This window comes from Chroicocephalus ridibundus, chromosome 2 (assembly GCF_963924245.1).
Source record: "Chroicocephalus ridibundus chromosome 2, bChrRid1.1, whole genome shotgun sequence".
NCBI lineage: Eukaryota > Metazoa > Chordata > Aves > Charadriiformes > Laridae > Chroicocephalus > Chroicocephalus ridibundus.
This window is the reverse complement of record NC_086285.1, coordinates 71,458,547-71,482,686: the sequence shown is the minus strand read 5'-3', so window position 1 is coordinate 71,482,686 and position 24,140 is coordinate 71,458,547. Positions and strand designations below refer to the sequence as shown.

At 38.4% G+C, this 24,140-nt stretch overlaps 1 protein-coding gene across 4 annotated transcripts in view; it reads right to left on the bottom strand.

The window, feature by feature from the left end:
• Positions 1–24,140, bottom strand: part of DEK (DEK proto-oncogene) — a 55,876-nt gene that overhangs the window by 26,703 nt on the left and 5,033 nt on the right. For all 4 annotated transcript variants that reach the window (XM_063325826.1, XM_063325825.1, XM_063325828.1 and 1 more), the window contains exons 4-11: positions 23,911–24,020; positions 21,126–21,220; positions 18,322–18,442; positions 16,949–17,131; positions 10,153–10,285; positions 7,699–7,847; positions 6,337–6,405; positions 3,076–5,386 (exon numbers count right to left, since the gene is read on the bottom strand). In XM_063325826.1, coding sequence (XP_063181896.1) covers positions 5,375–5,386; positions 6,337–6,405; positions 7,699–7,847; positions 10,153–10,285; positions 16,949–17,131; positions 18,322–18,442; positions 21,126–21,220; positions 23,911–24,020 — 872 coding nt within the window. In that variant the 3' untranslated portion in view covers positions 3,076–5,374. The remainder of the gene's footprint in view (positions 1–3,075; positions 5,387–6,336; positions 6,406–7,698; positions 7,848–10,152; positions 10,286–16,948; positions 17,132–18,321; positions 18,443–21,125; positions 21,221–23,910; positions 24,021–24,140) is intronic.

Genomic DNA, 24,140 nt, shown 5'->3' with positions numbered 1-24,140 from the left:
CGCTCATGTTTTGTTTTGTTTGGTTTTTTTCCCTTTAAATTTAACTAGCAGCTAAGCCTACTTTTTTGTTGTATTTGATACTGATTTAAGATTTCCTTTTAGTACATTCCTCCAGCTAGACAACTCCTTAGTATTGCTGCTCTACAGCCTTCTCTGAGCTCTAAGTATTAACTTTGCTGTTATTTGGACAATACCATAACAGTCAGTGTCTTTTGCCTCAAAGGTTTACAAAGCAATTCATAAGCTCCTATCAGATTTTCCTTAGCCAAAGGAAATTTAACCTACAGTGATAATTGTTTAGAAGCATGGCCCATAATTTTAAAATAGCCAGAAAAATCACTTAATGCTTTTCACTGCGTAACAGTATGAAAACTTTGTAGGATCACAATTCCAAAAGGTGCCTACTAGCACAGATCACTATAAGCATGTGCAAGCCTGGCTATATAATCAGCACATTTAAAACGCAAACAGTGACAAATTCTGGTAGCACTTATCTACATTGTACTTCTTGAGTGGGAGGGGTCAGATAGTCATTTGCCCTAAGTCTGACTGCAGGCAGCTTAAAAAAAAAAATAAATTCCTACTCCCTTTGAAAGTGTATTTCAACAAGTACCACATATAGGTGTGAAACAGCGAAAACATTACTGTGTGGAAGATTCACTGCTTTCCCCTAACTCTGTCGTACTTGATTAGCAGTTCAAAGTGTATCCCAAGGACACGCTTTGTTCTCCTAATGCTAACTCCCTGCAGGAAGTTATTTTTGTTACAGCTGACACTAGTCTTGAAAAATGTTAACTTCATTCTAATAACAGCAATCTTTAAAATGGAAACAAAATACTAATGCATCTTTTAAAATAACATACAAATCAGGAGATTTCATCACACTCCCCCAAAGAATGACAGTCCAAGAGAATAGCTGGTGTGAGGGAATTATTTTTTTCCTTTCAGCACATCTGTCTAAAATTTAGATCAGAAATAAAAGTGCAGCAGCAAGTCTACAACTAAGTACAGTCCAGTGAACAAGGTCAGGTGAAGAAGCATGGCAAGTTATGCAATACTGCCATCCTGTTATGCCCAGGACCTCTGGAGATCATCTGGTTTAAGCCCTTACTCGGAACATGGCCAACATGGAGCTGGTTGCACGGGACCCTGCCAGGTTGAGCTCTGAACATCAACAATGGGGATTCTACAACTGCTCCAGACCCCGTTTCTCTGTGACCACCCTCATGCTGAGGCTTTTCTTCCCCTAACATGTAATTCCAGTTGCCCTGGTGGCACCTTTTGCCTGTCACCTCCAAGCAGAGCCTGTCCCTGCCTTCCCTGTGCTCTCCCATTTGGTAGTTGCAGACCACAGTATGATCCCCCCGATCTCTCTCTTCTTAAGGCTGAACAAACCCAGCTCTCTCTGCCTCCCCTCCTACATCTTGTGCTCCAGCCCCCTGACCATCTTGGCAACTGACCCTCCACTGGGCTCTCTCCAGTATGTCCACGTCTGTCTCCGTCTTGCACCAGGGAGCCCAAAGCTGGACACAGCACTCCCAAGGCAGGCTCACAAGTGATGAATAGGGGGTAGTAATCACTTCCCTCAACCTGATGGCTACACCCTTGCTGAAACAGCCCAGAGTGCTGACAGTGTTCCTTATCACAAGGGCACGCATGCTGCTGAACTGGGTCCAGCTCATTGTCTGTGAGAACCATCTGCCACCATCCAGGTCCTTTTCTGCAAAGCTGCTTACAAAGAAACCACTCTGTCCCCACCTGCACTGTTTTATGGGTTATTCCATCCCAGAAGCAGAATCCTGTGTTTGCTTTTGTTGACCTTTAGTAGGTTCCTGTCAGCCCACTTCTGCAAGTCAAGGTCCATCTGAATAAATTTTTAGACCTACAACTTCCAGCTACTTGCTTTAATAAATATTTCTAAATTCAACAGCAGGAAAGAAATTTCTTTGAAGGAAGAAAATAACACACCGACATTCAAGATGTTTCTTAACTTTTTTAGCAAGTGAAACACTGATTTTTCTAAATTTCTTGTTGCAAGTTTTCAGACAATGCTTCAGCGCTTTACAGAATTTCCACTGTTCTCCCTAAATAATGGGAACTAAAATAACAACCACCACCAGCAGAAATTCTTTCAGGAATGGTTTCATCTAGCTCAGTCTAACATACTTGATTATAGTCAATTTTTGGATTTGGAAACAGGAATAATTACATCTACCCAAGTGGTCATGAGCCACCCTCTCTCTGAAACAGTATCAGAGCTAGTAAACCTTACTGGAATCACCATGCTGACTGCCAAGGGCATTATTTGGCCAGATTAAGCATTGGGCTCCAAGAGGGGTACTTTAAAGTCCATTTTAGCAGTGGCTGATCTAAACCCAGACATTCATAGATCTTGCTTTGTCATGTGCCTTGTAACATGATAATGCAGAAAGAACACATGCCATAAGCCTGCTCAGGTCCAAGAGTGCTATTAGTCTAGAGCTTCTGGAAAAAACCTGAGATGACACTTAAAAGTTGTGCCTTACTACTTTTGTCTTGATTAGACGTGCCTGAGCAATATACCATGGGTTACCACACCACTCTAACTCAGCTCTTTTCCTAAAGACGCGTAACCTCTTTTCACTCAAAATTTCTACTCTTCCCTTTCCCCACCTAACCCTCTCCATCTTCCTTCTCCAACCGGGCCCCATACACTGTTACCTCAAGTGCTTAACTCACTTATATAAACAATTGTTGTTATAAGCATGTCATTCAGGTTAATTTGCGTGGTTTTACAGGTCACCAACCAAAATACTGAATACCAAAAACTTAACTAAACAGAGGAACCAATACACTGGACTGTAGGAATTATGCTGTAAGCAATCAAATCAAGAAGTTCGGACTGTTTTCCTAGGATACAATAATCAGCACAATATTAAACATCTGGAAGGTATATGCCTGAACACTTCATTCAGTTACATTTTATCCAGTTAGCCAGTTTTGACTTTTTTTGAGCATGACTATACCTGATTTATAGACCTGATCAGCTATGTTTTTAATTCAGTAGCATCAGGATAAGCAGGACATTTTATTTACCTTTTAGTATTGTCTTGCAGCGTTTCCCTCAGTTGTAGAAAGAGCTGGAATCTTGTTATCAGTTGCAGCCAGACTGGTATGGATTAGCAAGGAAACAGCTCAGACATTTCTTTTCTGTTGAGAACTACACTTATTTGTAGTTAAAAGATTTAAACAAAGTATTTGAGGGATTCAAAGTTCATTTCCATTCCATCTGCACAATTCCAAAGTGGCAAGTAATGCATATATACAATAAACAGAAGTACACTATCTTTTGTAAGTTTTCGTTATAATTTATACTCTAAGAAGTGTTTATACTTGGGAATCACTCATCTTAAAAACACTTCCTGACCCACATAATTAACTTGTGTATTTACATAAAAATCACAAGGCAGTTCAAGTATTTGTAGAAAATCCATCTGAAAACCCAACAAAACTTGACACAAGTAACTTACCGCTTTAGAACAGGACTTAGAAACTTCTGATGTTTTTAATTGCAAATTAAAAAGTGTTCTTTATGCTAAAATAGTTCAGAGGAAAAAAAAGGAAAACAAAACTAAATCCACTTCACAGAAGATATAAAATCATATCCTGGTGCAAGGACACACATTTCCACAACAGTATCTTTAAAGTAGCCTGCTGAATCAGGCTTGAATACTTTCTACCAGATGAGATAAAGACAACAACCTGTTTCTGTATAGTTTTTTTTCTTTACTATACATTTAAGCAAATGTTAAATCATCAAAATTGATTTACATTTTTGTGAAAGACATTTATTGAATACAAAAAACCCCATTACATTCAGCCTTATTATAAATGATTACACACAAAAGAAATTCAAAAAGTGTGTGAAGATTAATAGTCTAACTGGCTGAACATTTTCAGAATTTAGATCATTTATGAACTCTTATTTCTCAACTGTACAATAATAAAATTCAAAAAAATACACTTTGTCTTTCCAGCAATACTAGTCAGAGGGATTCTGTGCTCACAGCATTAATGGCAGCCCACACTTTGGCAACTATTAGCTTCATGATTTTATGAGTAGGACTTCTCATAGTAGCAACAAGGCGTATGGAGAACAGAAACCTAAACAACAAAAATGTATGCAAAGAGTTCACTTTGATCCGAAAAGCTATGGGACAAAGTTCAAGACTGCAGGCTTAAAAGTACCATTGTCCACATTGAGGCACCAAGGGTCAGGTTCAGAAGAGCTTTTCCCATACAGAAGAGAGATGAACCGCACACATCAGCGCTGCCCAATTCGAAAGCCCCACTGCGGGCTTCCAAAGCTATCGAGCCTCCCAGCTGTACATCTTGGATACCCACTTCTGAGATGCTAGGCCATCAAGATTGTTTGCAAAGTGAACTTTAGAAATTTCTCTAGCCTTGGAGGGATTTTATTTACTATGCCAAGCCATTGAAACGAATGTGCCTATAGTCTCTTGTACAAAGTTAAACGCTGAAAAGCTGAAGTATAAAACTACAGTTTAGTTTCTGTACAAGGAAAGATGGGACAAACATTGTAAAAACCTCAACTCATTTGTAATTTCATGAAGCTTCTGCATACCAATTTCATCACAGCCTCACTGCTGAACACTGACATTTCATGTCATAAATCCTAAGATAACAAGATTAAAAAACTGATTTGCACAAAAAAAAATCTGAAATAACTTTATATACACAACAGAAAGCCTTTTAAAAGTACAAAAATAACATCTATATGCCAATTCGTTACCATGCTTTGCCAGTTCTCTCAGTGCCTACACATGCAAGACAGTAATCTAGATTTAGAATAATTCTGCATCTGTAGAATGTATCAGAATATAAGACATTAACATGTGACTAACTTTTGTTATTTTCAGAATGGATATGTATTCAAAATATCTTTATAACCAATACTGCAATATTCCAGTCTCTGCATGTATATGTGCAGATAAGCAGCTTTCATCTTACTTGATTTTAAGATCTCCTGCGAGCTAGTAATCCACATAGTAAAAAGCTATGGTGGTTCCAATGAATCTAGTTATACAAAGCAATTCAAAATGTACAAAAACTATAAAAAAATGGAACATTTATTGCCATGCATGAAACTTAAGTATGTTCAGCTAAAAACTGCATCAAATGCAGTTTTGTTTTGTTTTTTTAAAAAAAAAGATACACAAAGCAATTTACAACAACACTCAACATTAGATCAGCAGAATCATCTCTGACTAAATACCACAAGGGTAAGACACATTTCTTTTGCTGGTGCCTATCAGATCTTCAAATCCATGGGAACATAAAACCAGGAATCTTCATTTCCCACAGTCAAATCAGATCATGAAATCAACTGAAATGAGAAGTGCGTTAGTTTTCTCCTTGCTCTCAATGCAATTACACACAGCCTCTCCTTTTGCATCAAACTATCAATAAAATACACTCTACTTTTGCTACCACAAAAAAAAAAAGAACATCCCTACAGCAGACAAATTGCTCTCTTGTGCCTTTGCCAATAGTGACAAACATATGCACAGCACATAGGCAACTGTTTCTAGACAGCCATATAGACACATCTGCAAGTGAAGCCACAAGAAAAACAAAAGTTACTTTATTAACTCTACTATGTGAATCTCACTTCTCTAGTTCCATTTTTAGTTTTGGGGCAAGCAAAAGTAAGTGAACTTGAAAATTTTCTTACAAATTGCCACCTACAGACTGGACAATAAACCCTTTGTCATGAGTACATTGTATCAGGCCTATACTTCAGTGCAGCAAACTCAAAGGCAGCATTATAACTGTGCTACCAGAAGCACATATAGAGAAAACCTATCTATCTTCATGCTCTTTTGCCTTCTCTCTTTGCCAGAGCTTGCAGATCTGCAGAGCTTATACACCTTCATGCATCATTACCTACAAATCTATGTGGTCACTGCATGAATTATAGGGCACCTTGCAGGCAAGACTGTAATTTAAAGCAAATGCATAGCTTCCAGAGAGTAAAAGTCATCAAAAATTATGATAGCTTTAATTTTATTTCTGCTTACCAGAGAAATCATAATAGCAGTAGCATACTAAGAAAATAGAGTCTGAAGCGGTTATTTGTGAAAGAGGGATATGAAAGAAAAAAAAAACTGGAGCCAGAGTTCAGATTTATCAGAGCACTAAACTTCCAATGCTATACAGGAAGCTATTAAAACTAGTGTTAACAGGATGCGATGCCACTTTCTAGTAGGCTGAAGAAAAAAGACAAACCCAAAAAACACCCAACCCAGGATCTTTTCTAAATGATAAAGTCTTTACCTCTTTGACTGTTTTTTTAATGAAGTCTTTCCTGTCAGATAAATCATAACTAGGATAGTTTTCATAGACCTAAAAAAAAGAAGTAAAAAAGAAAAAACAAAACAAGCCTCAAATTACTTTCATGCAATGTATTGTATGAATAGAAGGAGTTTAAGTGAAATTAGGCAAAAATTGGTGTGGTACTTCTAGTATTACAACTGCCAAAATGCCTTCTATTAATTACGGAAAGCGACAAGCTTATTTTCCTGTTCTTATTTTGACCACATAAATATCTAAATACATGCATTTTTTTGCATTTGGTCACTGATTAAGTTTTTCACATCAACAAACTGGAGTGCCTAGCTTGCCATGTCAGGCAAATAAGAATTCTCCCATCTGTGTCTTGCATGCTCTTTAAGTAGTCAGATAACTTTGCATTAGTGTAGGAAGCTAAACAAATATCAAATCCCAAGGTGTATTTAATTTTTCAGTAACAAGTAAAATTGTGATCCTTTCAAGTGCTTAATAGAAGAGTCAACGTATTACAGTGCTATTCTACAACTGCTCTTTAGCTAACTGGGTGGGAGAGGACCAACCAAACAAAAAAGATGCCAGCATTGACAACAAATGCATAATGTTTTATTTCAGTATATCAAATTTCAGACTTCTAAAACAACTATAAACATGACAAAGAATTTGTACAAAATATACAGTTTTCTCATAAGAGTAACTTCTGGTTTAATTTTCTCAAGACAACTTCTTGGAAGAACCAGGAAAATAAACATGTGACTGTAGGAAGTATCAAGGTAACAGTATTGGGTGTGTTTGGGCCACTATTCCCCACCTTTCCCTTTTCCAGCTACACAGTTCCTTCCTGGCACCTGTCCTGACAATTAATTGATTGCTGAACTGATTCAACTCACTAACTCAGCTGAGAACTATTCATTTTCTGCTGACAGATGAGAGTTGAATGGACTCATAAAGAGAACATCTGAGGAATGAGAGCAAGGTGAGCAGCACAAATGTACAGAGAGCATGACACAGCCCTCCCCTTTTGACAGTAGCAAGCTGCTGCACTGTCTCAACAACTCAAATATTTTCACTTTAATACATGGCAGATATTTTGGAGGTAATACTGCTACTTTCCATGCAGCTAATTTTTCTTTTGAGATTTTCCTTCTACCGGTGGGTATCATTGTTGCATATCTTAAGATTAAACCTCTCCTAGTTAAATCTGTTAGCAAGTCAATAAATCAATGCAAAACTATTTTTGTTTCTGAACCTTTGTGCAGAGTGCAAGCCTCTATTTCTGAAATGATGACAAAGGTCTGTTCACAGATAACCCACTGCCTAAAAAGAGACTGCAAAATCATATTTGCTTACCTCCTTGCAAATTTGTTTCATTGTGACCTCCTCCAAGTTCGCATTGGCCAACAATTTCTTGACGGTTTCCTTAAGTTCTTCATCTGTGGGTGGTTTCTTCAGCTTTTTAATTAGAGGTTCATCATCTGAACTATCCTCAGACTCACTTTCTAAATAGGAAGAACGATTTGAATTGTAATAGAAGATTTACATTTGTCTGCTTTCTTCCTCCAAAAGAGAAGCCATCAGAACTTTCCGCAAGCATCTGATGCAGACATTCTACCTTAAAATAGACATCTTGCCAGACCATGCATTTAAAACCAAAGCTAATTCTATCAAGTACTACATTTATTTATGAATCCACATCATTGTTGATGAACTATCAGTTTACAAATCAATATGTACTTTAGAAAGTATGGGATAGACTGAAGTAATTTATCAAACTAAAAAAAATGGTTTGGTTTGTTACAGCAATTCTTAATTGAGGCATTATGACCCTAAAAAAGTACTTATTTGCTTTAAGTAGCTAGAATTTTTTTTCCTCAGCAGTGCTGTCTACTAGGATCTTGTAATTTTGCAATGCTGTATTACTGAACGTGCTGTCAGAAACACCATGACAACAAATGAAGAGAATCTTAAAGAAAGTTAGCTGAAGAGGCACAGGACACTCCTACAATCTTTTCCAGCACGAAAAGAAAAAGTATTATACTGAATGACTCTGACATCCATGCACTTCCTCTACTGCCAACAAGACAAAATTCAGAGCAGATCCCAAACAATCTAAATAAGGAGCTTACAGACAGACTTAACATTTTGATTTTTGTACAGCGAACATACACAGAAATGCAGTAGGAGTAAAGACATTATAAATATCTTACATAACATACGCAGAAGACACACACACACATATATACACATATACACACATATATATATAATTCATTGATAACAAAATAAAGCATACGCAGAGTCAGCCACATTAGTACTGCCACCAGCTACTCTGAAAATTCATTGAATTCAGCACAGGCCAGTTTACTTTTCTGAGAAGTTTAGCAAAATTCCATGCCTAAGAGGTTAACGATTCCTTTTCTTAATACACTGTCAAGCAGGGTAATTAATCTGAACTGATGTCTGCTCTATAACATATATATGCTGGTGCTGCCATTAAATAAAGTATGTTTGCAGTATGGATATATTTTGCATTAATAACTCATACTACAATTGTGAAAGGGACATGACTGCTATGTCATAAGAGTGTCAGAGATTTTAAGGTGGGAAAGGACCTCTGGAGATCATCTGGTTTAAGCCCTTACTCGGAACATGGCCAACATGGAGCTGGTTGCACGGGACCCTGCCAGGTTGAGCTCTGAACATCAACAATGGGGATTCTACAACTGCTCCAGACCCCGTTTCTCTGTGACCACCCTCATGCTGAGGCTTTTCTTCCCCTAACATGTAATTCCAGTTGCCCTGGTGGCACCTTTTGCCTGTCACCTCCAAGCAGAGCCTGTCCCTGCCTTCCCTGTGCTCTCCCATTTGGTAGTTGCAGACCGCAGTATGATCCCCCCGATCTCTCTCTTCTTAAGGCTGAACAAACCCAGCTCTCTCTGCCTCCCCTCCTACATCTTGTGCTCCAGCCCCCTGACCATCTTGGCAACTGACCCTCCACTGGACTCTCTCCAGTATGTCCACGTCTGTCTCCGTCTTGCACCAGGGAGCCCAAAGCTGGACACAGCACTCCCAAGGCAGGCTCACAAGTGATGAATAGGGGGTAGTAATCACTTCCCTCAACCTGCTGGCTACACCCTTGCTGAAACAGCCCAGAGTGCTGACAGTGTTCCTTATCACAAGGGCACGCATGCTGCTGAACTGGGTCCAGCTCATTGTCTGTGAGAACCATCTGCCACCATCCAGGTCCTTTTCTGCAAAGCTGCTTACAAAGAAACCACTCTGTCCCCACCTGCACTGCTGCAATCTTTATACATACATTTAGATCCTTAATATCTGTGTAGCTTTCATGTATATCATCAGATACAAGAAAGCCAATAGGAACAGGATGCACGCAGAACCCCTATCTATGTTAACAAAAACCACATAAAGCTGCTGAACAAAAGACATACACAGTGGGATATGTACCACGAGATCAATTATAAGACTAGTGTGAAGTCACTATAGAGACACCAACAGAATTTTGCTAACATTATTATAGAAGGGAGAATTAGGCTAGTATTTTCAGTTTATGTGCAAATAAAAAGTACATATATGTAAAAAACAGAAGTTACAGGAAGCATACCCAAACCAAGAACTTTTTTTTTTTTTTTAAAGTTACTGTTGCAAGGAAAGAATCATCAAGTAGCAAGCCAACAATTCACCAAATTCTATTTTCTTTCACAATTAGGTGCAAAAGCTTGCTTTCTAATAAGGATCCCAGTTAAACAACAAGACAACGTCTGATGAAAGATTTAAAACATTTACCTTTTCTAGAACTGTTTTGATTTTTTTTGGTAGTGCTGCTGTCTGCCTTCTTGACATTTGCACCCTTCACAGCTTTCTTGGTTTTGGAAGCTGTCTTTTTAGATTTTTCTCTTTTAGATGCTTTTCTAGGAGGCTATAAAGAAAAACAGAAGATTAAAATGATGGTTTCTACCCAAACAATCCATATCCCTTTTACACAGTGGAAATTATCCTTTCTGTCAATACAAACTAAATCAGCAAATTTAATTACTATATTTTATTAGTAATTTCTACCCCTATACCATAGGGGGAATATGCCCAGAATTAGTATTCCTACATTCTTTTAAATTTCACATTGTCCTCCTACATGGACTCTCAAGCTCAAACAGCTAGAACTTTTTGATGATACCAATAGTTTGTTGTGCTACAACTTTCCGTTCACACTTTAATTAACTTATAAAATCACTTTAAAGATGTTCCTTTAAAAAAGGACGTGGTACGTTGTATTCATTTACTTCCAGGTGCTATAGCTCTCTAAGACTACATGCAGCTAATTCTCTTTGCACTAGCTGAGAACTACATTATCTATTCCATAATTTGGCCAAGTATTGTGACTAGTAAACCCAAAAAACTGTTGCTTTAAGTTAACATCAGCAGAAGAAATTGAGAACATAAATACATACAGTATACACATATCAGTGCACTGCATTTTTGGCACAAATTAAATGTGTGCTTAACACAATCTTTAGATAGTACTTCTGACAAGGCTGAAAACTCCTTACAGAAACAAACATGGAACACTGACCAGGAATAAACCATACTTCAGAGAAACAACATCACAAAACAAAAGTAACTAGCTACTAAATTCATAATTCTAATTTATATTTAAAATAGCAGCGTAGTCAACTGAGCAGACTATGGCATCTAAACAATTAAGATTAGTTCATATAACTTAACTGCTTCTCCCATTAGTACCCGGTGCAACTCATGAAATTAGCATTTAACAAACTAGATTATATTTATTTATATTGGGTTGCACTCAGTCTGCAGCATTAAGTGAAGAATAAAGACTTCCACTGTTGAAATTCAGAAAATACACTCAAGGACCACTCCATTTCTAAATAAACATTTGTAGTTTCTAGCATTTCAGCTTTCAAGTTTCTACTAAAGCACCATCACCAGATACAGTTAGAGGTTAAACCTAGCATTCACATTTCAGTTTTTTTTAATAAAATTATGCTCCCCAGCACACAAAAATATTTCAGATATCTTTTGCTTCCAGGTAACAATAAGGGTTTTTTTGTTTGTATTGTTTAAAGAAAGAGACACATAATTCTGAGGACAATCTATTCCAGCCACTCCATGCCTAAGATTCAAACAGAGCTGGGGCAGCAAAGCATATATGCTGCCTACATCCTTTCACTTGTAGTATGTTAAAGGGTGTCACAAACTATTTGTTGTGGTTTTTTTTTTTTTTTCCAATCTTAAAGCTGTACAAACACAGACATTTCCCATTTCACCATTCAAACTAATTTGACATACTAGTGTTTTTGTAATAATTAAGCTTTTATTCCATGCAAGTTAACTTCAGTTTCCGAAGACTTCAGCCTACTCAGCTATTGCCTAGCAGACATATCCAACTCCTACCTTCTGAAAGGAGGCAAAGAAGATCCAGTTAAATCAATGGGGTTTACTACGAGGCTTTTTTGTTTGCTGGATTTTTTTTTGTGTGATTTTTTGTTTTGTTCTTTAAATAACTGAGTTCTTGAAAAGTTTTCTAAAAGACAACTCCTGCCTCTGAAAGTGATATTCCTTTCCTCATAGTTGGACAAGTGTCTTGCTGAAGAGATGAACAAATATAAAATTAACTTTTAGTATTTCAGCCCTGTTTCGATTTGCCATTTGTAGGGAAAGAAAAAAGGGCAAACTAAGAATTAAGTTAAAGGAAATTCCCCAAGCCCCCATGAAACAATCTTTATAAATTAAAACTAACACCTATCAAAATAACAGTGACAAAATCTGTTACATAAAGTTACATGTATTGGCCTTTCAATAAAAGATTTTCGTTACTATTTTCTATAGCTCAGACTATTTACTTAACAGCCTGTCACACTTCCACTGCAATATACGAAATGTAAATAAAGGTCTTACATTACAGCTAGAGGTTCCATAGCTTACATAAAGGATTTCCTTGGACACCAACAGTCGACTAAGTGCTGTTCGTTGCAGGGCTCTGATTAAAGTTAAAAAGGCAGTCCCAACTAAATCAAAATATAGGATAAGATGGAGCCTGTAGCTCCTTTTAATTTCTTTTTTCCAGGCTTCAGGCACATGGATAAATCAGTGCACGCTTGGTACACAAATAGCTCTATACTTGTACTAGCCCTCCATGTTTTGTATCTATTCTGTGATTAAGTACAGGGCTGAAAGGGAAATGCTGAGTTTTGCATTTAAATACAAAGTTAATCTTATTTCTCTTCTACTATGCAAGGCTAAAAGAAGTTTCAAAGAAAACAGAGGAGAACAGAAAATGCAATGAGATGAGAATACTTTGGAGATTGCAGGGATCTTTGTAAGGCTGCTTACTATTTTGCTCATTTTATCTTTGTGATCCAAGACAGAGAACCCAAAAAGAGAGATCATGACATAAAATCCAGGAGAAATATGGTACCAAGATCCAAAACCAATGCAGCTAGGTAGGTCAGGGACCCCTACTGAATTCAAAGTCAAGTCCTAGGTAACCAATCAAACTCTATGCAGGAAAAAAAAATAAAATAAAAAAATCTAGATATCTATCAGGCCAGAAATGCTAGAAAGAGACCAAGTCGCCATGGACCCAGCATCACAACTGGCTCCAAAAGGAAAAGCAGATGGGTCACTGTTGTGAGTGACACTCTACTGAGGGGGGCAGAGGGGCCAATATGCCGTCCTGAGCCACTTCACAGGGAAGTCTGCTACCTCCCTGGGGCACAGCTCAGGGATGTGTTGGACAAACTTCCGGCCCTAGTGAGCTCCTCTGACTATTACCCCCTTTTAGTATTTCAGGTGGGTAGTGATGGAGTGGGTAGAAGGAGCCCAAAATCAATTAAAAGATATTTTAGAGCCTTGGGATGGCTGCTTAAGGGATCAGGAATGCAAATTGTGTTCTCCTCTATCCCTTCAGTGGCAGTCATGAATGAGGAAATTAACAGGAAGAGACAACAGGTCAACTTGTGGCTCCAGGACTGGTGTTACCAGCAGGGCTTTGGGTATTTTGATCATAGGCTGCTATATGAGACACCTGGCCTGCTGGTGGCAGGTGAGATGCACCTGTCCCAGAAGGAGAAAGGAATTTTGGGGCAGGAGTTAGCAGGGCTCATTGACAGGGCTTTAAACTAGATATGAGGGTGGAAGGGGAGATAACTGGGCCTGTCAGGAGTAAACCCAAGGGAAGCATGCCAGGGCTTGAAGGATGGTGGACTAGTGAGGACTCTCACTCTGCCATTTCATTTGAGAGAAGAGATAGACATTTAGAAATCATGGAAGCACCTGAGAAGGTTCTGGTAGGAAATGGGGCCCATACTCACAAAAAGGTGTTGGAATCATTAGCTCACCTGAAGTGCATCTATACCAATGCACGCAGTACAAGCAACAAACAGGGGGAGCTTGAAGCCATGATGCACCAGGAAAACTATGACATAGTAGCTATCACAGAAACGTGGTGGGATGCCTCACACAACTGGAGTGCCACAATCGATGGCTACAAGCTCTTCAGGAGGGATAGACAGGAAAGGAGAGGTGGTAGAGTGGCCCTCTATGTTAGAAAATGCTACGAGAGCTCGGAAATCAAGTATAGTGATGATGGGGTGGAGAGTGTTTGGGTTAGGTTAAGGGCCAATAAAGCTGATATCACTGTGGGAGTCTGCTATAGACCTCCCAACCAAAGCAGTGAGGTGGATGAAGCTTTCTATAAGCAGCTGGGGGAAATCTTGCAGTCACTTGCTGTTGTTCTTGGGGGGGACTTCAACCTCCAGGATACCTGCTGGGAATACAACACAGCAGAGAGGGAACAATCCAGGAGGTTCCTGGAATGTATGGAGGATAACTTCCTCACACAGCTGGTAAGTGAGCCGACCAGGGAAGGTGCCCTCCTGGACCTGCTTCTTGTGAACAGGGAAGAACTTGTGGGGGAAATAAAGGTTGGTGGCCATCTAGGGCACAGTGATCATGAGATGATTGAGCTTTTGATTCTTTGAGAAACAAGGAGAGGGGTTAGTAAAACTGCCACCTTAGACTTCCGGTGGACAAGCTTTGACATGTTCAGAAGACTGCTTGACAAAATCCCTTGGGAGGCTGCTCTGAAGGATACAGGAGCCCAGGAAGGCTGGACATACTTCAAGAGAAAAGACTTAAAGGCACAGGAGCAGGCTGTCCCTGTGTGCCAAAAAACAAGTAGGCGGGGAAGGAGACCAGCCTGGCTAAATAGGGACCTTTGTCAGGACCTCAAGAATAAAAGGAGAGTCTATGACCTCTGGAAGACGGGGCAGGTCTCCCATGAAGACTATAAAGATGTAGTGAAGCTATGCAGGGAGAAAATCAGGAGAGCCAAAGCACAGCTGGAGCTCAACCTAGCTACAGCTGTTAAGGATAACAAAAAATATTTCTATAAATTCATTAACAACAAAACAAGGATTAGGGAAAATCTCCCTCCCTTATTGGATGCAAAGGGAAACATAGTCACAAAGGAGGAGGAAAAGGCTGAGGTGCTCCATGCCTACTTTGCCTCAGTCTTTAGCAGTGGAACTAGCTGTTCCCTGGGCACCCAGCCTCATGAGCTAGAAGACAGTGAGGGGAAGCTGAACGAGGTTATCACAATTAAAGACGAAGTGATCAGTGACCTGCTACACTGCTTGGATGCGCACAAGTCTATGGGACCGGGTGGGTTACATTGAAGAGTGCTGAAAGATTTGGCAGACATGCTCACCAAGCCACTTTCCATTATTTACCTGAAGTCATGGCTAACGGGGGAGGTCCCAATGGACTGTAGGGTAGCAAATGTAGCACCCATCTACAAGAAAGGCAGAAAGGAGGATCTGGGAAACTATAGACCTGTCAGTCTAACCTTCGTACCAGGGAAGGTCATAGAGCAGATCATCTTGAGTGCCATTACAAGTCATACAATGGAAAACCAGGGGATCAGGCCTAGTCGGCATGGGTTTATGACAGGCAGGTCCTGCCTGACGAACCTGATCTCCTTCTATGACAAAATGACCCGATTATTGGATGAGGGAAAGGCTGTGGACATTGTCTACCTAGACTTTCAAAAAGCATTTGACACTGTCCCCCATAGAATTCTCATGGAAAAACTGGCTGCTCATGGCCTGGATGAGCATACGATCTGCTGGATCAAGCACTGACTGGATGGGCGGTCCCAAAGAGTAGTGATCAATGGAGTTAAATCCAGCTGGTGGCCGGTCACAAGTGGTGTCCCTCAGGGCTCAGTGTTGGGACCATTTCTGTTTAACATCTTTATTGATGACCTTGATAAGGACATAGAGTGTACCATCAGCAAGTTTGCAGATGACACGAAGCTAAGCAGGAGTGTTGATCTGCATGAGGATAGGGACACTCTACAGAGAGACTTGGATAGATTGGATCGATGGGACAATGCTAATGCAATGAGCTTCAACAAGGCCAAGTGCCAGGTCCTGCACTTGGGCCACAACAACCCCATGCATCGCTACAGGCTTGGGGAAGTGTGGCTGGAGAGCTGCCTGGCAGAAAAGGACCTGGGGGTTCTAATTGACAAGCAGCTGAATATGAGCCAGCAGCGTGCCCAGATGGCCAAGAAAGCCAATGCCATCCTGGCTTGTATTAGAAATAGTGTGACCAGCAGAAGTAGGGAGGTGATTGTCCCCCTGTACTCAACACTGGTGAGGCCACACCTTGAGTATTGTGTCCAGTTCTGGGCACCTCAATGCAAGAGAGATATTGAGGTGCTGGAGTGAGTGCAGAGGAGGGCAACGAAGCTGGTGAAGGGCCTGGAGAATAAGTCTTATGAGGAGCGATTGAAGGAGCTGGGACTGTTTAGTTTGAGGAAGAGGAGGCTGAGGGGAGACCTCATCACTCTCTGCAACTGCTTGAAAGGACATTGTAGAGAGCTTGGTGCTGGTCTCTTCTCACAGGTAATTAGCGATAGAACAAGAGGGAATGGCTTCAAGCTGCAGCAGGGTAGGTTCAGACTGGACATTAGGAAAAAATTCTTCACAGAAAGAGTGGTCAGACACTGGAATAGACTGCCCAGGGAGGTGGTGGAGTCACCGTCCCTGAATATGTTTAAGAATCATTTAGATGTGGTGTTAGGGGATATGGTGTAGGGGAGAACTTTGTAGAGTGGGGTTGGTGGTTGGACTCGATCCCAAGGGTCTTTTCCAACCTAAATGATTCTATGATCAGGAATTTTCATGTAATTACATTAATAAAATCATCAGAAGATGATACAAGAAACACAATCAGTTATGTCTGAAATCCTGGCTGCCCCAAAGTGACAGTTTTATAAGGTGCATATATACATACAAAAATGAGAACCTTCACCTCTTATCTTATAGATTCTCTAACTTTAATGCACTAAGAAATTATGAAAATCCCTTATAAATGGCAAATGTATTCCCTTTTCTTTCAAACCATTCATTCAGTTAAACACAACTTACCGCCCAACTCTGCATGTTATAGGAATTACCAATAGATAACAACCACATAATGACAAATTGCAGACAAATTTTTTTAGCCCTATGTTGTGAAAAAAAGGCGCAACACCAAAAAACAAAACCTTCATTACCTCATCTTCACTTTCTTTTTCTTCTGAAGAATCATCCTTTTCCTTCTTTTCATCTTCTTCACTACTGGATTCATCTGACAAGATCTCTGGGCACTTGGTGCGTTTTGCTTTTCTTGTTGTTCCAGTGCTACTGCGTTCTTTTTTGCCACCTTTGCTTGGTGTTTTTTTGGACTTTGGCAGTGGCTGAGAGACAGGAAGGTGTGTTATCCAAATAGGAATATAAAAGTGAATTTTAAAATTATAAATTCCTTCAAATCACATGAAAGAACAGTAAAGAAATAAAGAGGTGTCTAAGTCTTGAAACAAAAACCAGGACTATTTTATGTACTACACTTAAGCCATAACATTTTGCTATAATCAGAAATTCATTACATAGATAGACCTGAGTAAAATGAAATTCCAGTTTTAAGCTAAGCACCCCTTCCACCCCCCTAATCAAACAAATCTTCAAAGGTTGAGAGATAGGGAAGGGAAGCAAGAAAAAACAATCTAGAATGAACCTTTTACCTACACACGCACCCCCCCCCCCCCTCCGTCCAAATCCATAAAAGGAAGGTTTTCCTTCTGGTAATAAGTTAGTGACAACTCTTCAGAAGACTTAAAGGCAGGAATTCTGTCATGTCTTATGCAAAACTGCATTTTGTCATCACTCAGTACCAGTGCCTCTAAGGCAGCATGCAGACTCCCTGTTCACATCACTTACCAGTGTTTGCTGGGAATAACTTTAGTTTCCTGAGCAACAGTCTAGCAATGTAAGTATCACTTTTAGATTAAAAACTGAAAGTCCAAGAAGATTAATAGTAGAGTATAGTAGCCTTGGCAGCTGAATCTAGTGCAGTAGCATATACTAATTAAAGCAAGTTTTCCTAGGCTTGCAACAAATTCCATTTTGCGATGACCAAATGTGATCACGTACACTTGTGAACTTGTAGCATACCTGAGTAACATCTGACAGCTTATTTTCCTGTACTTTTGTGGTTTTATTTCCTTGCTCTAACATCTTTTTCTTTTTTTTTTCCTGCTCACATATTACGTCTATTCCCCTACATTCACCCACAAAGCAGAAGCTACTCATGGTATTGGAGTATGGATAGCTCTAATTAGCTTCATGTGTTGACCGCATACACTTTTGTGCACTAACAGTGTACAACAGGTGCACATACATGTAAGCATATAGTTTCTATCTCAGCCCTCACACCATCATGGATGCCTGCAGGAGCAGAGCTACTCTCAAGAAGCCACTACTACTTCAGTAAGTTAGAACAGTAATTTTATCGCCACTGGTAACAAGCAAATAATAAGGAACAGAGAGACAGCTGCCACTTTTTATCAGAACAGAGCTATAAAAGTAAGCATAACAACCTGAATCTCACCTTGCCTGAAGATTTTGGGTGCATTAAGAAGTTTAAGATTCTGGTTACCAGCTCACTATTGACTCCTGATCTTTCCAAGTCGAGAACTTCACAGATACTTTTCAACATTGCATTTCTGAATCTGGAGAGAAAAAAAAAAAAGAGAAAGAAAAGATTCACATCTTAAACAGTCAACATTTGACTGTTAGAAGCCACTATCTGGTTTGTGTCTGCAACCTGACAACGGATGTGAACACACACACTTAGAACTACGTTTCCAGTCTTATCTATAGTTAAGCAAAGAACCACCACATTACATTCAGCAAAATAAAAGAAAATTCCCAAATCCCCAGGTATGTAAAATAGGATATAGAAAAAAAGCTATAAAATCTTAGTAAAAAAGCCTTCCCCAGAATCTCTCCTAATCTACCACACTGTAAAAAAACCTAAAAAAAAATATAAAACAATCTTGGAAAATAAATCCAGTGGGAACAAGATTTGAACTATAAGGGGGCACTGGTCGTCCCTTTTATTTTCTCTACTTCCTTACCCCTTTACAGAAGTACCGCTGATGAAGACAGAAGGCTAAGAGAAACTCTCACATCCACCCCCTTTACTCCAAAATGATCTTGAACCAATTGTCCCACTAGTACTGAAAAAAGTGTAAAGGAAGAGTCAAATCCCATGAGGGTATGACATCAGAATGCAAGCTTAATGCGATTTAAAAAAAGGCAAGACAAGAAAACCCCTACTTAGTCTACCTGTTACCTCCCTTCAAATGTTTAGCTTTCCTCTTCACTCATTTTGTACAATGCTGCCTGAACAGTAGATTTCATTGTCTGAACATTTTTCACAAGTTAAACAGCTATTTCTGGTAATCAAAGTCAAAGGAAACTTATTTTTCATTGTTTGTTTTAAAAGTCAGTGCAACAATTTCATGGTGGCCTACAACTTCTCTAAAGGGTGCAGAACAACTTTGTTCTCCCATGTTTTAGGGCATCGGAATAAGAGACCTTAACTGGTTTGGTGCGTCTCCCTGCCTCCAAGTATAGTTCATTCACCATCCTTCCAATGATGAAGTCAAATCTTTCAATCATTTTTCTAGACAAGGTCATAAAAAAATTTTTTGCAATCTTAACATGAGGAGAGCCTTCCTGTTTAGCTTTTGGGGATACACCGAATACTTGTAAGGTATTCCCGCATAATCAAGTCAACCTCTATAGTATTATTGTCTCTTAAAACGTAAGAGTTAAAACTCCTTAACCTGTTAACAGATTTAAAAACTGCATAGAATCGAAGTTTCTGTTTCAGACTTTCAAGACCTTCTATCCTGAATTTAGGATTTTGTGGTTCTATTCCTGCTTTGACTAAAATTCTGAGTTGTGTTACACATGGCATTTGTCCCTGTATTTCAACTTAGGGTAGAACTGATATATGCAAAGAATAAAATATTGCCTCCCAGATTCTTTCCATATTTTTAATGCTTCAAAGATACACCTGCAGATAACAGCAAACATAATGTACTAAGTATTAAAATGCAGTTCAAGTGTGGAATAAACAAGTGCATACAAAGTTTTGAGTCAGGAACTTCCATAGCAAGTAGTTTTGACTTAGAAAAAATTCCAAGAACTGTAATCCACACAATAACCTCAACCCTCATTGTTTTTAATCTAAACAGTAAGATCTTATTTTTTTTCCTTTTTTCATCTTGTTCAATGCTGTTAAAACACGATGACATGCAAGTGTACAGCATGGGCAGAAATCAACCACATAGTCAGAATAAACTAATAATCTAATCAGCAGCATTTCATACACAGCCATGAACAGCAGCAGAACTTACCACAGTAATACAAGCACACAGGCCTCGGTACCTTGATATGAGTGACAATGCAACCAGTTTTTAGAATATTTGTGGAAGACTGAAGGGTAACAAAACTTAACTAGCAGTTCATTCATACAGAAAATATGAAAAAAATGTGCAAAAATATTTTTGAGCTTTTGCAGCTAAGGGGAAGCATTATCAAATTAAACCAGTAGTCAAAACTCCATCCTGAGACAGAGTTTGTCTTGTAGATTATTAGAGGTATTTGACAAACCCTACTCCTAGAAAACTGCATATCTGAGGAAGGAAGATTTGCAAATTTCACATTCTGGAAACCTTCACACTATCAACAAATGGACACTAAAAAAAAAATTAGAATCAACTATGTAGAAGTTATTACTTCTTTCATTTGTTACAACTAGCTGCTCAAATATGCAAGGGCATTTTTAAACCCTTTCAGTCCAGTCAAAACCAAGCTGCAGCAGTCTCTCCAGTTAATAAAGCAGCAGCTTATGTAGGGGAAACAGTAAAAAAGAAAAAAACAATAATATTAAAAAAATACTGTTTGGCTAGTTGCTACAGCAATTCTAGGAATAAGAGTGTATGTTTCATATACAATAAGCAGAAATGGCTTTGATTGTGAAGGAGGAAGGTTTTGAGGTTTGCACCATGAATAGAGCACAACATATTCACAACACTACGCTTGCCCTGGGGAAATTATGATTTCCTTCCTTGGCAGAAGAATCTGCTAGTTAGCATGTGATAGTTAAAGCCAGGACTGTAAGAATTGTGAATGAAATGTTCACAATTTAACTCCTTTTAATACATTTCAAGTTGTCTTACGAGATCAGTTTGTGCAATTAAAATGAGCTCAAACAGATCGTAGAGCTATGAAACAGCTACTCAGCCTAAAGTTTAAATTTAATCTGAAGTAAAATTTTGAAAATAAAGAGAATCATATAGCATGAGTCACACTATGTTAAGTAGCAACAGAGATCATTACTTTTTTAACATTTCTTCCTTCTTTTTGTATTGGTCACTTCCTTTTTCAAATGGGAACCCGCTGAACTGACCCACATTCTTCTTGAGGGAAGCAACCTAGAACAGAACACGCAGATTACTTTCCATGGCAAGTAAAGATTTCATCCAATTACATTTGTTAACTTTTCATATGAGAAAAATCTATTCTAGCATTTAGCTTTCTGATGACAGAAAGTTCTACCCTTTAAGTTATAACCTAGATACATTATGTCTCTATCTCATGACAGCCAAACTACAACAGTTACTTTCTTGTTGTCTTGGTACTTTTAATTCCTTTTAATAACTTACCAGGCAAAAATCACCTGCCATTTCAAGCTTGTTTATAATGTACCACATGATTATTTACAGGTTTGCACAACTACGATCATATGAAGCCTGTTGCATACTTTGTACCATGTAAGTTGTTATAGAATAGTGAACTTTATTTTTACTACATAATCTGCTAGAGCAGATTTGCTTTATTTGCTTTTCTAAAGTCTTATATTGGACTGTGATTGTACTTTTGAACCTTTTCTGTAGCACAACAAATTTTTGCATTTCCATACCACCCAATTTACAAGTTCTATCATAATACCTGCGGTCTCAATAGGGTTGAACTTTCATTGTGACAGCCCTTGTAATGGGAAAATTGCTCCCATCAAGGTCCCAAATATATTAAGTTCTTTGTTTTCACTCCATCTCTTTTTATCAAAAAAAAGAAGTTAAAAAACATCCCCAAATCTTTTATTCTTCTGAGATCTTAACACTATCAAGAATAATTTGAACTCACTTTCAACAGTTCTACAAATTTTGTTCCTGGTGTTTCTCCATTAGTTTATAATTTTACCAAAGCTAAGCTCCTTTTCCAAAGAGAATTATCTTTGTCCAGCACCTAGAGAAAATTTGCAGATGGCATTGGTATGTTTTATTAAAAATGTTAATTACGATCCAAAGCACACACAGAACGTGCACACAAGACAACATCTGATCTTCACTATATTAAACAGCATTCTGAGTTCTCAACAGTTCTGTTTAAATACAGTTTTGAATGAAACCATACCAATGTTATTTCCAAGCAAATAATTATATTCTCATATCTTTGGACGCAAACGACTGGGATGCTGCAGCAGTCCAGCTGGACCTTCCAACAAGTCTATGTCTAAAAGACTAAATGTGGGAGGGCAGAGCAAAGGGGGTGCGGAATTGCAACCAAATAAGTGGGGGAGGGGGGAAGGGTAAGAGCTGTATTTCAATAGCAGTTGCATCTAATTAGTATGACTTAGGAGCACTAGATATCAATTTACGATTATATAATTTGCACATAATTATGAAACTGCAAGTAGTTGTGTGTCTATTGGTTGATTAGATTATTTCTTATTGATTACTAAATCAATTATTAATAACAGTATCATTAAGTTGTTAGTTTCTTTGTAGTGTGTTGCACAATCAGTAAACAACACAGTCTCTTAAATCAGTTATGTCTCGGATCTGCAATCTAAAGTGGGAAAGATGGACTCTGAGGCAATGGTATGCCAGTACCTCCTCCCAAAGACAGTAGAGAAGTGTTAGTGGTTTCATAAAGAGTAAATGGATGCAGTTTGGTGACTTCCACAGTAAAGTCAGTTAACTGAGAAAGTTACATGGTTCTGTTACTGTACCTTTCCTACCAAACAATTAAATTCTACTGCAGGACAATCCAGAAGTTTGCAAAACTCTGTATGCACCAAGTCAGAAATTCTCTAGTCTGATTTATTGCCATACTGAATACATAGCGCAATTCACAGAATTAGGTTTTAATTAATATATACTGTTCTTTTTCTGAGTACTTGAGGCAACAGATCTTTCTTTGCTACTTAAACAAGCATTGCATTTGCAGCACTGCTCTGAGATATTACAGCTAGCATGGATCTATACTAGTTCAGTTCCTGGTTTCTGTGCTGGCTGTTCAAGTATCCAAAATACACAAAGAGGTTAAAATCAAATTCCTATAAATATGGTAAGTGTATTGAAATAGTAAAATGTAGTCTGCCTTATTTTCTCTACATCTGTTTTACCTCTATTAGCAAAGAAGATGAGCCATGTTTACTCTGAAATTTAAGACATGATCACTGATACATACAGGGCTCCAAGAAAGATTTGCTATTATATTTAAGTTTCATCCTCAAATACAAAAGCAAGCATATCAGTTTTCAACAAATATTTTAACTGCCTTAGATAAATGTGATAAAAAACACTATAAAGCCTTTACATATAACGTAGTTTTACTTTCTACTACTTTGTGCAAACTAAAGGAGAAAATTACTAGGTAAGTAGCAATTTATTAAAACCCACTAACAGGTTTCAAACATAAAAGAAATAGAAGTACTAAGAAAAAGCTACATTGAACAAAATAACTACATGGAGTATTTTTACTATATTCTGCATCTTAGCGGCTTTTAGCACGTGAACCATAAATTATTCCCAGCTCATCCTCATAAGGTAAACCACCCCTCCCCTCATTAAAAAAAATTAAACAAAATCTATATTCAAGCAGACTTACAATTCAGTACACTTTTCCATAGGATTTTTACAGGGAGAGTAGCTTACAGGAGTTAGAAAAGCTACAGGCTTGCTTAACTGGTCCTGCAATATTCGTTTTCCAAGTAGTTTGTAATAAGTGACACTTAAGAAGTAGATCCCCACGTGCAAACATAAAAACAACTATACTACAAACATTTTCACTATGCACGAGAACGAACAGATATGCAAGACTGATTTTAAGTTCTTACAGTGCCTGGCCTGTTGTAGAGGAGTTTGTGCAGGTTCCTAAGTTCATCTGTCTTCTTTTTACTCAGAAAGAATTGTATCCTTTCAATTTCACAGAGTTTTTGTCCTTTTCCTGAAACAGTTAAAATACGCGATTCATCACATTTCTATTTATTTATGTGCTTATAACTGCAAATATCTACTGTTTTTTAAAAAAACAAAGTTATTTTAGAATAGCATCAGACATTATAAT